This window comes from Marmota flaviventris, chromosome 4, assembly GCF_047511675.1.
Source record: "Marmota flaviventris isolate mMarFla1 chromosome 4, mMarFla1.hap1, whole genome shotgun sequence".
In the NCBI taxonomy this organism is placed as follows: Eukaryota; Metazoa; Chordata; class Mammalia; order Rodentia; family Sciuridae; genus Marmota; species Marmota flaviventris.
Window position 1 is genome coordinate 126407695 of NC_092501.1, and position 14720 is coordinate 126422414.

At 39.4% G+C, this 14720-nt stretch overlaps 1 protein-coding gene across 1 annotated transcript in view; it reads right to left on the bottom strand.

Annotated features, from left to right (window-relative positions):
• Positions 1 to 2091: 2091 nt before the first annotated feature.
• The window catches only part of Lcp1 (lymphocyte cytosolic protein 1), a 53082-nt gene continuing 40453 nt past the window's right edge, over positions 2092 to 14720 (bottom strand). Inside the window, exons 14-16 of the mRNA XM_027928918.2 lie at positions 9739 to 9862; positions 6405 to 6529; positions 2092 to 3947 (exon numbers count right to left, since the gene is read on the bottom strand). Coding sequence (XP_027784719.1) covers positions 3815 to 3947; positions 6405 to 6529; positions 9739 to 9862 — 382 coding nt within the window. The 3' untranslated portion in view covers positions 2092 to 3814. The remainder of the gene's footprint in view (positions 3948 to 6404; positions 6530 to 9738; positions 9863 to 14720) is intronic.

Consider the following 14720-nt stretch of genomic DNA (forward strand, 5'->3'; position numbering starts at 1 on the left):
TCTAAAACCGCTCCAGGTGAGTCTAATCCACAGCCTTTCCCACAATTACTTTTCTCTGTGCAATGTCTCTTGGCATTGGGAAACATTTGTTTATGACTAACATAAATCAATTTCTAAATAGTTACTGAGCTCTTTTTAAAAACATAGAAATATACTTGGCTCTGTAGAGGATATCAACATATGTACAGTGTGGTTCCTGCACACTTCTCATTCATCAAGTCTGAGTATGTCCACAGACATTTGTTGGTTCTTTATTCAGAACTGACTTTGTCCCCCCTGAGCTTCCAAAATGTTTCATTAAAGAATTTGCAATTGCATTTATCACCTTCTGCTTTTTATTATGACTGCGTGTACACATTAATGCACATTCTCTCTTGCTGGATTAATATGTTTTTTTTTTAGATATAAAATGGAGAAGTTGGAATCAGCTCATGTATCTGTCCCAGATTACTATTCTTCACAAAATAATTTGAGGAAACTTAAAAGAATCTTTGTTTTACTACCACCCATGTTTCTTGCTGGGGCGGGAACTTGATAAGTACCTGTTCAATGAAAATTAACATTCTATGCTCAAGAAGTGGGTGTAATATTATTCATTGTAGCCTTACTTGTTATAACAAAAAGATTGAAACAACCCAAACATTCCTTTAGAGGATGCTAGTTAATCGAGTTCAGCCCCTCCATACAATTGAATGCTACACACTTGCTGAAAAGTTGAGGCAGGTATATGTATACAGATAAGTGAAAAAAAGTGAGATACAGAATGATGTGTGTTATACATTAATGTTTGTAATTTTAAAAAGGTGTATGTTGTGAGAACATGTGTGTGGTATGTGATATGTACACAAAATATTCCTAGAATAATACAAAAGAAATTGTTAACAGAGGTTGATATTTGGGACAGCGAACTAGAGGACTGAGACAAAGGCATTGGGTAATTGATGGACTAACTCTTTTGGGATCAAAAGCCCTATACGATGAGCTTGATAAATTCTGTGGTGTAAATACCACCATCATGCAAATTTCAAACAAACAATGATTTGACAACAGTTGGTTTCAGTGAGTTGAACCAGTTTCAAAGCAGAGGAGCAGAAGAGTGGCCTACTTTCCTCTGCAGACCCTTTGGTGCCATTTTAGTTTCTTATATTTGGATTGATCATTTAAAAGGTAACAATAAGATTTTTCATTTAGAAAAATCATTGTGCTCAGAATGCTGTCTTCCTTTACTCTCCTGAGATAGTCATTGCTCTCTTTGATGGTACTTATTCTGTTATCCTGTACTTGTTCAGTTTATGAACAAGTACAGGATAACTTGTTTATGAGCCATATTAGTACAGTCTGATACCAAATAATACTTAATATTTGTAGCCTCTTGAAGCTCAGGGAAGGCAGCTGTATCCTTAGTAGAAAAATAGCAGGAATTTCAGGCCAGGAAAGAATCACCCTCAAAGAGAAGCTGCTGGTGAGCCATAGAGCTTAGATGCAAAAGCCAGCTTCCCTTCCACTGTATAGCAGTGTGGCTCTTCCACAGGTCAAGGTGTGGCCATGCCACATTGATTACATATTCTCTGTTTCAGGAGTCTGGCCTAGAGGGAGCTGGCTGTAGCAGAATTCCTCAGCATCCCTGAAGCTTAGTCAAGAGGGAGAAGAGTTCCAGGCACTATCAAGCCAAAAGATTCCTTTTCAGTTCACTCTAGAAGTCATTTTGAATCACCCCCAAGTCTGATCTTCATGACTGGGTTTGATGTGCTTCTGAGAATATATACCTCAACTTTCTTCACTTTGCCAACTGCAACTTATTCAGTTTTCTGCTAAAACATTTCTATTTACACTCCTAGTTTCCTGCCATAAGGTCAAATCTCACCTTGCCCATCTTTACCAATTATGACACCTGTCATTTTAACTGTGTAACATCTGTTGTTCCTGATCAGCTGAGTGCAATGCCTGTCTCATTTAAAGGCCTATTCCTAAAACCTCACACAGTGTCTCACACATACTAGGTACTCAATGCATGTTGGCTGTGCAAATGAATTAATGAGTTACAGTGCACCATGATTAAACTCTCAATATGAAATAGCCAGAGACACCCAATATTGGGAACATTTTATTTGGAAATATCTTGAGCATTATTTTATCTTCATGATTTCCATTAAGGCAGTAACATTCTTCCTTCCTGGAGGCAGATGGGGGAAAATCATCCAAGGCTATATGAAGTTCAGACTAAAGTCAAAGCCAACCACTTTGCATTCAGATGCAGCAGAAATACTGGTGATGAGCTAAAAGAAGCCATATATTGGCTTCCTGAGCCCACTGCCAAGGAATGGATCCAGGGCGATGCATTTCAATTGCTTTGAAAAATGGCTTAGGTTCCTTTACTTCCACCCCTAAAGAAGACTCCTCATTAATGAGCCCTTTTATCATGACAGAGGGTGTCTAGTGTTGGTTGACAATGTCCTGTTGCTTTTTAGCCTTCAGTAGGTTTTCATGGAAATTGCTTAATTTATTAGAGCTGTTCAAATTCATACCGTTCTTCTAGTTCTGTTTGGGAATTCTTTAAATGTCCAGTAAATTAGCTCTTCGTAAAGCAACTTGGGCGGTCCTTATCTTTGACATCTGGCTAGGTGTATGCATATGTGGGGCATGGATGCTATTCATTGGCACATGTTGCCCCTGGGGGTTTAGGGGTGGTGGCAAAAAGCTTTTGTAGTACCCAAAAAAAAAAAAGTAAACATTTCTAATATGGCTTGGCAGCAATCAGATATGCTGATATCTAAGAGCAAATGAAAGCCAAGCAGGACTGCTTCCAAATGTGACCAGATATTTAGCCATACCACAGTAACAATCCATCTAACAAGCTGGGCTGAGTATATGGAAAGGCAGTGCCCTAGAGGAGAGATGCTTAGTGATAGCTCCGCTCTGTCCCCTGGTGGTTTTCTTGTCTATTACAACTTCTTTGGATCCAACCTTCTGCCAGAGTTAGGAATCTACCTGAGGGCACAGTGTTCAAGATGTCAGATCTAGACAGAGTCTAAATCCTAGCATTTGAAATAGAGTTTTTTACTGTCCAAAACAAAAACAAGTGACATTTGATATTTCCCTAGTTCTGAGGAAAGGCTCTAGTGGTAAGGCTTATTTCTGCAGGCTTTCAGAGACTCTTGAGAGAAGAACAGCCTGACTGATTTGTCAGAGGCTCCAAGTGGCCCAGAGACAACGATGGCAGGGCAAGTGGGCTATGGAACAGGCACCAGTTTGGGGTGGAGGGGTGACAGATGGAGCAAAGTCATAGAGAAATAAGGTAGGAGAAGGGGACAGAAAGAGGCTTATAACAGACCAAATGGCCTCTATTAGGACAGGTTTGATATTTTGCCTTTGAGGTCTTCGTCTTGAACAAAGAAAAAAGGCAGCCACATTAAACAGATTTGAAAGACTACGTCAAAATTAAGAACATTGCAGTTTCTATTCTTGACTAAGGGCAAAAGCAGGAAGGGTGCCGGGAAAACAACTTCTTTTGGTTTTCTCTAGATTTTTAAAGCAGAAAAAAAAAAAAAAAAAAAAAACAAGCATTGAAAAAAAAAAGTCAAGAGATTGGATTTCCTGCAAAAATAAAAATAAAAAATAAAAGAAGCTTTTCTTTGTTGTTATTAAATATAGGAGAGGCTACTTGGCTGCACAAATACGCACATTTTGGAATCTTGTGCATTATCACCAAGGTGAAAACTCTGAATAGCTTGAATGGTCCTTGCGCATTCTGAGAGCACCCTGTGCTGGGCCCTCTGGACTGAGTGGGCCACCTTCCCTGTCCCACTCACTGGTCTTACACTCTTTTCATCCCCTTCCCCATGAGGCAAGCGAACACTGTCATGACCATCTTGGGGTTCACTTCAACCAGGTCTTCTGGAAGGGCATACACTCTTGCTCCAATTTTTCGGGCCATAGAGATGGCGTACCTAAAAGAGAGAAAAGAGGACATGAAGATCAGAGCAGCAAGGTATGAAGGGGACCCCTCAGGACAGAACTCACCTATGGAATCCCTGGACAGTCTCCTCAACCTGATATGCCAATGCTTTTAATTCCTTTCCCCATTCCAATTCTTATCCATATATAGATGTATGCATTTATGGTACTATAGAATAGCCAGAGTTTTATATTCTATATTTTTCCACATAAAATTATCCCCAGGTACATTAGAATATTTTTGCTTTATTTACAGTCTTATAAAGATAATTTTATTAGTTGTAATCTGTTTTCAAATGTGCCCACACTATTAGTTGACAGTTCTTTTATTCATCTCATTTATTCTCTAATAACCTCTTACTATGGCTACTCAAGAGATTTTTTCCGACCCCCTCCCTCCTTCTCACCTAAAAAACTTTATTCTTACTTTATTGATCAAATTTAGAGCACTGGGCAGGAATCGACCCATTTTTTCCTCCTTGTCCACTTCACAGTAATTTCTTCTATATTTATTATTAATGAAGTAAAATTAATTTTTCATTATAAAATGTACAGTGAAAATTGCTTCAAAATCCATAAATGAGCTTCAAGAAACAAACAAACTTGCCACAATAACAATCATTCTTAGAATTTTGTGTAGTTCCTTCCAAACTACACAATATCATTTCATATTTTGTCCTTTCATGGAATGCTTAGGAGTCTGGGCTCTGAAGCAGACAATGAATCTCAGCAGCACAGCTCAAAAATTGAATGACCTTGGCAAATTTCTTAACCTAATCAAATTTCCCCCTTGACCATCTGGTCTCAAAAGCTTTTTACTTTTTTTTAAATTTCTGAGTTTTTGCATGTGTTCTTTCATCTAGAATATTCTATCTCCTCCTATTCTCTATCTCCTTCTTACTTGCTCAGCTTAGATGTTGTTTGTTCTAAAGAGCTTCAGGTCCTTTCCTGTTCCCTCCAGGGTATTCCATACTCCACCTTCTACACTATCCATCCCACTCTATTGAAATTGTAGTTTAATTATTAGTCTTCTCTCCATTAAATTATGCTAAATATCATCATTCTAGAACAGGTCCCTACTTTCCCCAATTGGGAGTAGAGAGAGGGCACTAGTGAAATTACAAAGCCCTAGACACTTCCGAATTCCAGACCCATGTTATAGGTTCAACCATGGCCCTTCCCACCAAAATATAGATTGAAGTCCTAGATTCCAGTACTTCCTCCTATGACTTTACTTGCAAATAGGATGTCATTTTTGCAAATGTCATTAGTTAAGATGAGATCATGCTGGTGGGGCCCCTAATCCAATATGGTGAGGGTCCTTATAAGAAGAGGTACAGACACACAGAGAGTGCAGACAGCCATGTGAAGTTAGAGACACACAGTGAAGATGGAGGCAGAGGCTGGTTATAATCTACAAACCAGGGAACACCAGGAATTGCTGGCTATTACCAGAAGCTAGAAAAGAGGTACAGGACAGGCAATCTCCCTCAGAACCCTTAGTAGCAACCAGCCCTGCTGAGAGAGAAAGGGAGGATTTTATCAAAACCCTTGAGTATCAAAGTGACCTCCATTTGGGTCAAGGGAAGTGGGTGGTTCTTTCTTCTTAAATATGAACTATATACATCCTGGTCAGGGGGGTGCAGCAGCATTCTACCCAGTATTTCAAACCCTCTGTAGCTTCTGCAGATTACAGACTTCTAGTTTCTATACCTGTGAAAGAATAGACTTCTGTTGTTTTAAGCCATGCAGTTTGTGTGGTACTTTGTCCTGACAGCCCTGGGAAACTATTATGACCTGCTTTGAAAAAGGCAGCTCTCTAGAGCAGAGAGTGCAGAGTTGCAGGCTTTGTGGCAACTACTCCAGCCTGCCAGCATAGCAGACAAGCAGTTATAGATAGTATGTAAACAAGTGAACTGTGTTCCAATAAAACTTTATTTAGTAATGCAGACATCAGTCCACATCTGGCTCAGAGACCATAGTCTGCTGATCCTCATTCTAGAGAAATCATTTGGCAGGTGGCCTAAATGGTAAAGCATATGGAAGCTGTTCATTAGCTGATGAAGTACCTGGTCTTGAACTTGACCCCTGCCTTTACATATCCATGGATACTCATGAATGGGATGTTTGCATTTGGAGCTTGCCAAGGATAGACTTTATGTGTGAAATCTGCTATAGATTAAAATTAGAAAATTGGCTTATAAAACCATAGTCTTGCTTCTTCATTATAAGAAATTGTTTTTTGTCTAGCTCCCATTCTAATATGGGAAGTCTTAAGCTTCTATTGCACCATATCTAAAATAATAATGATGAGACAAAAATAAATCATGAGAAGAAAAAGCATGAATAATGCAAATAAAGTTATTTGCACAAAGGCACAAGCATTAGACTTTACAACTCTCTAGCTCTCCCTTGGATCCTACCCTCCTGATCTCAGGTTATTTACGTACTTCGCATTGTTGAGTTTCTCTTCATCATTCAGGTTTTCTGTTTTCAGGAGGTCATAATTAATTGAACCTGGTTGAATGGCATCGATGAGATCCAGAACAGGAAGACTTGTACTAATCTTCGGGTCCTACAGAGAGAGAAAGGGAGGGTTTTATCAAAATCCTTGCGTACCAAAGTGACTTCCATTTGGGTCAAGTGGGTGGTTCTTTCTTCTTAAATATGAACTATATACACCCTGCTCAGGGAGGTGCCACAGCATTCTACCCAGTATTTCAAACCCTCTGTAGCTTCTGCAGAGGCATTAGTAACTTCTCAGAAAACCCACTGACTGCCAACAGCAGGAGTCATTCTCAAATAAGGAATGTAAGGAAGTTAGCAGAGTAGAGAGGAACACCAAGGTGGAAACGTGTCTCTGAACTACTGCTTTCAGTGGAGGAAGGAGTGATTTTTTAAAAGAAACTGTCCAAAAGAAGACACTAAAGACACCAGAAAACCCTGCTTCATGTGGGACATCTCAGAAGAGTGGCAGGAATCCTGGTGAGGGTGCAGGTGGACAGGAGCGCCAGTGGAGGCTCCTCTCCTGGAGACTTCAGGGAAAAAGAACTATCGTTGCCAGGGAGACAACGACAGCAATGAGGGTGACTAATATCTTTTGGTGCCTTTTCACTAACTAATTGTTACCAAGGTCTTAGAAAGATGGCGGCATCTAGTCTGTTCTTTTATTTGGCTCAAATTCCACCTCCTCTTTTGCCTCTCATCCTCCCTCCCCTTCTCCTTCCTCTACACTCCTTGACTTCCTTTAACTTGTCTATTAATTTATATTTGATTGGTTCTTTATATTATTCTATCTTATCCTTCCCTCACCCTTTCCTTTATCAAGTTTGTATACACACACACACACACACACACACACATTGTGGAATGATTAAACTTTAGCTAACTAATAAATGGATTACATTACAGAGTTATCATTTTATGGTGAGAAAGTTTAATATCCATATTTTATCTTTTTAGCTTTTTTTTGGTACTGGGGAAGGAACCCAAAGCCTCACAGATGTTAAGCACATGCTCTACTAACTGAGCTACATCCTAAGTCTCCCCACTTAATCTTAATTCACAAATAAGTAGAGGAGATTCTGAGGCTAAGTGACTTGCTGGGAAATGGTAGAGTTGGGATTCAAACCTAAAATTCTGGCTTAAAATCTTGGGCTCTTTGGCATTGTAAACATTTTGATGTTTGTGCCTAGAGCGGTGAATGAACCTCAGATGTGAGCACACAGAGATCTACACCAAATGTTCTCTGCTCTCCTGCTGTAATAGGGACCACAGGCCAGGGGACCCATGAGTGCAGCTGAGTGTCACCATCTAAGCATGGTGAAGGCCAAGTACCTCTTACTTCAAGGGGCTGAATCCAAACAATTTCTAAGTAAGAAGGACACAGGACACTGCAAGATGCTAGTTCTCTAGCTTTGACCTTCAAGTAAAGGTAGAATAACATTTTTTAATAACTATAATGAACCAATTATTACTCATGCATGGATAATAAAAGAACCATTGCAGAATTTAAGTCAAGACAGACTCACAATCTAATTTCCAACATCAGCCTTGGCCTCTATCTCCCCAAAACTTTTTGATGAAGAAGCACAAAGGAAAGCAAAATGGAGAGATTCGGATCTCTCCTTCTTCCTGCTTTCTCTTCACAGTTTTGGGAGGTGCTGACCTACAAAGTAATGGCTGTAACTGGTAGATGACAAAGGACTGGGATTATTTCCACTGTGGTTAACCAAGAGTGGGTTGGCTCTATTCACAGTGGTGCTTGCCTATAATACCAGTAGCTTGGGAGACTGAGGCAGGAGGATCTCAAGTTTGAAATCAGCCTCAGCAACTTAGTGAGATCCTGTCTCAATATAAAAAAAAAAAATAAAAAGGACTGGGGGTATAGCTCAGTGATAGATTGCCCCGAGTTAAACCCCAGTATGGGGTAGGAGGGGAGTGGGTTGGGTATTTTCTTAAGGGTTTCACTTAAAAGGAATGTGGGGCTAATTTAGCATTTCCTTTTGGTACACTGTGTAGCCCTGTTAACCTAATCAGTTCTGCAATGACTTAGTGAGAAGACAGGAGAATTTCAGATCAGAGAATTATAAAAAACAAAACAAAACAAAATTATCAAACACTCCTAAGAGTGAGCCCAATGGCTTACCAAGTCTCACCCCATCAGGAACACACCAGAAGCCACAGGCTGGAGTGTTGAGTGTTTTACAAGGAGAAACACCTCCGTCTCCATGACTGGTCACTCAGACTGAGGGTTAAGTGACCTGTGAATATGCTCTATCCTAGACTTCACCCAACAGGTAAAAGGTGCTTTCCCCTCACTGAGGATCATCACTTGCAGTTATTTGTTCTGACCTTGGAAAGTCACCTGGGCTTCAGTTTTCCTCACCCATAAAATGAGGAGTACACTCATAAACTGATGAACAGAGCTCCCTGCACTTCTTTGCCTCTGCTTTCTCTAGTTGCCTTTCCAATTCTGTTTCTTGAAGGATCTGCTCACTTCAGTGCCCATCCTCCACTCCCAGCTCTGCTCAGCAATCCAGACTGAGCAGGGAGCTTGAGGTGGGGCAGGGTGGCCATTATCTGAGCTCAGAGCAGATGGATGCTCCTGGGACAGCCCTACCCAGATCTCTCTCCACCCTTCCTGGTGAGAAGAGACTTCCATTTTTTAAAATAATTTTGGAGTAGAGGATTGATATCACAATGAACCACCTCTCAGGCTCTGTCAATACAACTCTGAAGGGCTCCCTCCCTTCAATCCTGACCTTTAAAGTAGAAGAATATAGTTTAATACTGATCAAGTGAGCAGGTCCCTTGGGGAACAACCCTGCTAATGTATGAATCATGAGTTAAGAAATTTAATAAAATATAATTCTATCATAATAAAAATAGGATTTGGATATAAATACACAATTTTTTTTGAAAACCATCACATGGGAGATCTTTTAGCATTTTATATTTCATCACTACATGAAAGTATGTCATGAAAGTAGGCACATTTTTAAAAAATATTATCATACTTTATGTTACTTTGAAAGAATAAGACCTAAAATGATGTGTGAAAAATGACTGCTTTTCAAAATTAATTATTATGGGAGAAAGTGAGGAGAAATTTATCAGTGCAATGGACAATGAACATTAAAACAATAATGGGTCATTTAAGAAAAAGTAGAATGGGAGGGGAAGCCTCAAATCCTTAACACTGAAGGTCATTTAATATACAGTGAAAACAATAGAGATAAGCCTAGGTCTCAGGTGGCCTCTAACAGAAGATGAAAATTTTACCTTGAAACTAGAGATGGATGTACTTTTCCCGGCTTCCTTCAGTGTTTCATTCACCCAGCTGACAATAATGTCATCATTGACCTTCTGCCCACCACCAATTTCTTCAAGGATATTCAGTGTGTACCTGAATAAAATCAAGAATGATTTCTGGAGAGAAGTGGCTAAAGAATTCAACAGGGTGAAATTCTCTTTCTAGTTATATCATAGGAGATCCTCTAAACACCATTCCCTTGTAGGAAAAAATAACAAAACAGAATATGTAATAACATTAGTTCCTTTTAGAATAATTTAAAATGTAAATGTATGGTTGTTAGAATGAACTACAAAGGAAATACCTCCTTCTAAGCACTGTCTGTTGCTCTGGGCAGGGAGAGCAAGCAGAGGAGAAGAAAGGTGAAGAAAGAAAAAGGAAGTGAAGCATGTGATGTGTGTAAGAAATGACTCGATGTTAGAAAAGTCCCTGGAGCCAATGAAACAAAAGACAAATACAAAAGAATTGCTTATACCAGGTAAGTAGAAATGTCAGCCACACACTGACGGAAAGCAACCTCCAGCCCAAAGGTAAGAGTTGCTTTAGATACATATTGTTTTTAGAACTGGTGATCTTTTAGGGGAGACATTTATTAAGGTGACATTTATTAAGAAGATGCTTCAAGCTCTTAAAATTACATGGAGAGGGCAGAATCCCTAAATCTACTACTTTGGGAAAAGTAAGAAAACCCAGCATCGTGCCAGGGACAGGTTTGCAGACCCCAAAGTTCAGGCTTCCAGGAGGGGGTCATATTAGTCATGAAAGACTTCAGGGCTAGGATTACTTGCTGTCCTCAAGTTGAAACCCAGGAAGCTTGTGATGAGTCACTCCTGGAGGGGCCTAAATGAGAACACCCTCCACTTGGGTGGCATGGGATTTTGCATGACCCACTGTGTCTCTCCCTCCAACTGCTGCTTTGATACAAAGTACAATTTCTCCATGGTTTTCTATATGGATTTTTTGAGTTGGACTCCATGAAAGAAGAGCAGTGTCCTGGTTAAAGCAGCTTTGGCCTCTACAACTTTTCTTCACCAGAAAATCACATTTATCAAACTGGCACTTACAGCCTCTCTGTGACACCCCCCAAGTTTCCCCAAATCGACAAACTCCTCCCCATTCTGTTTTTGTTCATCACAGAATTTCCCTTCTAAAGTATCATTCTGGTCATGTCATTTGTCAAACTTCTTAGTGTGGCACACAAACCTATTCACAAGTAGTTTACTCTCCTTTTTTTAGCACATCTGTGATTTTCTTCTTCCCTCACTCATCCCCATCTCTCCTTCTCTCTCCCTTTCTTTTATTTCAACTGGACAGAACTATCAGCAAGTACCTGACCACACCATGCATCATCCTGCTTCCTGCTTCCTGGACTCAGCTATGCTTGTTGCCTGGGATGCCCTTTACCACTACTGAATTTCTCATCCTTTGAACCATTCTCAGCTCAGCTCAAGCATCACTTTTCCAAGCCATGCAAAGCACTAGTTATTATTATTACCCTTTCTTTAATCCTGTTTCTCAGAACTTTCAGTGGCAATAATGTTCATCATGTCCCCTTAGACAGGGTCCATGTACTCTGTGCACCATGTTGTTTTCAGGGAACAGCAGAGTACCGTGGGCATCTAATAAACAGAAGCAAAGAGTGGTGGGTGAAATAAATAGAGTGACTTTTTCCTGCTCTTCTTGTGGGAAAGCAAGAAGCCAATATAGATAAAAAATGCTTAGTTTGGGCCCAGTGAGGGGGGCCAAAGTCCCAGGCATATTCTCAAAATATTCCTAGTTTGAAAAAGATCTTGCCTACTGGGTGTGGTGTCACACATCTTTGATCCCAGCTAGTCAGGAGGCTGAAGCAGGAGGATCGAAAGTTCAAGTCTAGCCTGGGCAACTTAGTAAGACCTTGTCTCAAAAGAAAAAATTAAAAGGGTGGGAGAAGGGCTGGGATTGTGGCTCCGTGGTAGAGGCACTTGTCTCACATGCATGGGGCACTGGGTTCAAGCCTCAGCATCACATAAATAAATAAAATAAAGGTATTGTGTACATCTACATTTAAAAAATTTTAAAAAGTGGGGGTGGAGAAGTAGCTCAGTGGTGCAGCATTTGCCTTGTATGTGCAGAGCCCTGATTTAAATCTACAGGAAAAAAAAGAAAACAGCATTGCCTTTCGACTGATCATAAAGAGTGTGTTTGTGGCATAACTGTCCTCCTATTTCCTGATAGCTAGCATATGTGTTAAGTTATTAGCATTTACAAAACAATTAAGAATTTCTACCCAATGAGCTTCTCAATAAGAAACAGTAGGTCAGTGCTTGCTTCATTAATTTTTCTCTACATAGAATCTGGTGGAACAAACTAAATGTAATCTTCTAGCAGTTTCCCTTGTTCAGGACTTAATTCTCTTTCCCCTCATCTGGAATTTCAACCCTGATCTGCTGATACACTCAGGGAAACAAGAACCGAGTTTTCCACACATCTCTTGAGCTTAGGAACTAAATGGTACTGAAGAGAAGCCCACCTTTACACAAACATCTATCAGTGAAAATGAAAGGCCATCAAGGAACAGAGATCCTTATTGAGGGGCAGAGTATTGTGGAGGCCACTTATTGCATTTGGGGTTTAAAAACAGTCCTTCAAGGAGGTATAGAGCTCTGGTGACCACAAAACAGTCTTTGCCACCTCAAGTGAAATGCAGAGGTTTAAAATAGAATCCAATAGCCTCTTGTAAGTACAATGATAAAAACAAAGGGAGGAAAGCATAAAATTAGGCTGGAGTCTCGACCTTCGATAGTCCACTAAGCAATTACTCATTTAAATGTAGAATCAAAATGTAAGACAAGACAAATTTGGCCTGGGTCTACCTAGATTTTTCCTTGTGAGATAATTACCCTTGATTATCAAATGTGTCTGGGGGCAACTGTGCTATTAGACAGAACCCCACAGTCAAGATGTCAATAGCACTGGTGCTTGCAAAATGTGCTGTGCTGAAAAGCCTTTCATCAAAATGAAGGGGCATTAGGAGCCCAGCTCCAGCCAGTTCCTCATTCAACAAAAGAGGATTGATGAGGTGTGGATGTGAGGAGCCGGGGAGGGTGTGATTATTACTTGCTTGATTTCCTGCCTGCCAACATTTGTTTTATTTATCTAACATTTGGCACAGAGGGACCAAGCTCGTGTTTTGTTTGTCAAGGACCTATGCTGACTTCGCCACACACAGCCTGTTTGTGGGGAGTTCGGCTTGGGTCTCGCCATCATTGCCATCTGCCGGTGGCCTGTTACAGGTTTTTGTTTCCAAATTTATACACACACTATTTGCCAGCTGTCCAATCTGAGAACAGTCTCTGTGCTGCTGAAGGGGAAAGGGAGGCTTCAGCACATATCTCTCAATCATTCTTAGGGGGAAGAAATGACATGCCGTTTGTTGCCCAAATAAATGACCAATCCCATGAAATAAATTTCAGCTAGAACTGGATATAAATTTAACAGATCTGTTAATATGTGGCATGCAGAGGGGAAAAAAAAAAGAAAAGCAAAGAAAGAAAAAAAAGTCCCTTCTGGTTCTATTTTCATAATTGCCAATCACTCTTTTCCTTCAATAAGAATGAACTTCTCAGTTTCCTTTCTTAAATGTATAATTCTTATGTAGTAAATGCACCTGAGAAATATGACTTATTATCCAGGTGAAGGCTACAGCAGCAGACTAGACCTTATCATATATGTAAATGAGCCCTAAAGTAGGGCTTTGGGCCATATTCTTATAAAACTTTAGAACAAAGGTCATATTACAAAGTGTTTTTCAGATATTATGAACTTTAAAACAGAATAGAGTTTATCATTAAAAAGACAATATTAAAGATTATTTTGTATTGTAACCCCCGAGTGAATTTAAATGTTACACCTAAAAAGGCTTTCACTTAGGTGCTTAAAGCAATCAGTACCCAAAACTAGTTTATTAAAAATCAAAAACACATGTGAAAGACAATAAAACTAGTTTAGAGATCGTTTCTGGACATATCCTGGTGAGAAAGGCCCTTAGTAATTTTTAGTGATAGTCTAGAAATATTCAGTAAAATAGAAGAGTCAGTTGAAGTTTCTTTAACTCTAGAGTTTTCTGTGCAAAGGGGACCTTATAACATTTGCCCTCCATCATTAAGGAGACCCCTGTTTTGAAACGGGTAGCAGAGTCCTATACGTGGTAAAACAAATGTGAATTAGGTAATGAAACCTGTTATGGTCACTGCTGATTATTTTACATTATCTGGAAACAAAGGCACTGTCACAATGAGAACCATTCACAAATACTAGGATCTGTAGACAGTGGGACTAAAGTTTAAGCACCTTATGGACATGACAAACCTTGTCTTTGCCATGACTTTGTTAGACAGAAGGTGATCTGACCCATGGCTGCTAGGACTTCCTTCCAAGTAGAAAAATAAATCAAGTCATGCTAACATAGGTTCTAGTTGAAAGATGTAAGACTCTGCCTGTCCAGAGCTATCAGTGTAGGTAGCAGGAAAGAGTGAAACATTTAAAAATAAACTGTTTCATACTTACACAGTTATCTAAAATTCTTCCCAGACTCATGATTTCATACCAAAAAGTTTATTTTTCTTATTATCTAGTTTATATATCTTATGCTATTTTATAATTATTTAACAAGGATTATCATTCTCACATTAGTCAAGTTTATATTCAGCTTAAAAGGTATCCAAAGTTCTATTAAATAATATGTCTATTAAAGAAATTTCACAGAGATAAACTTAGAGAACTTTAATATTGTCTATTAGAGGGACTTGTGAGAGTAAAAAGGCCAGACCTAAACACTTAATACACAATGAAAAGCATATGAAAAAATGTAGAGAGAGAGAGAGAGAGAGATATTACTAAATGTGAAGACATAGGAATACATATTATCTGCAATGAAAAAATAAAACATGGAAGACATAATTGAAGAGAAATA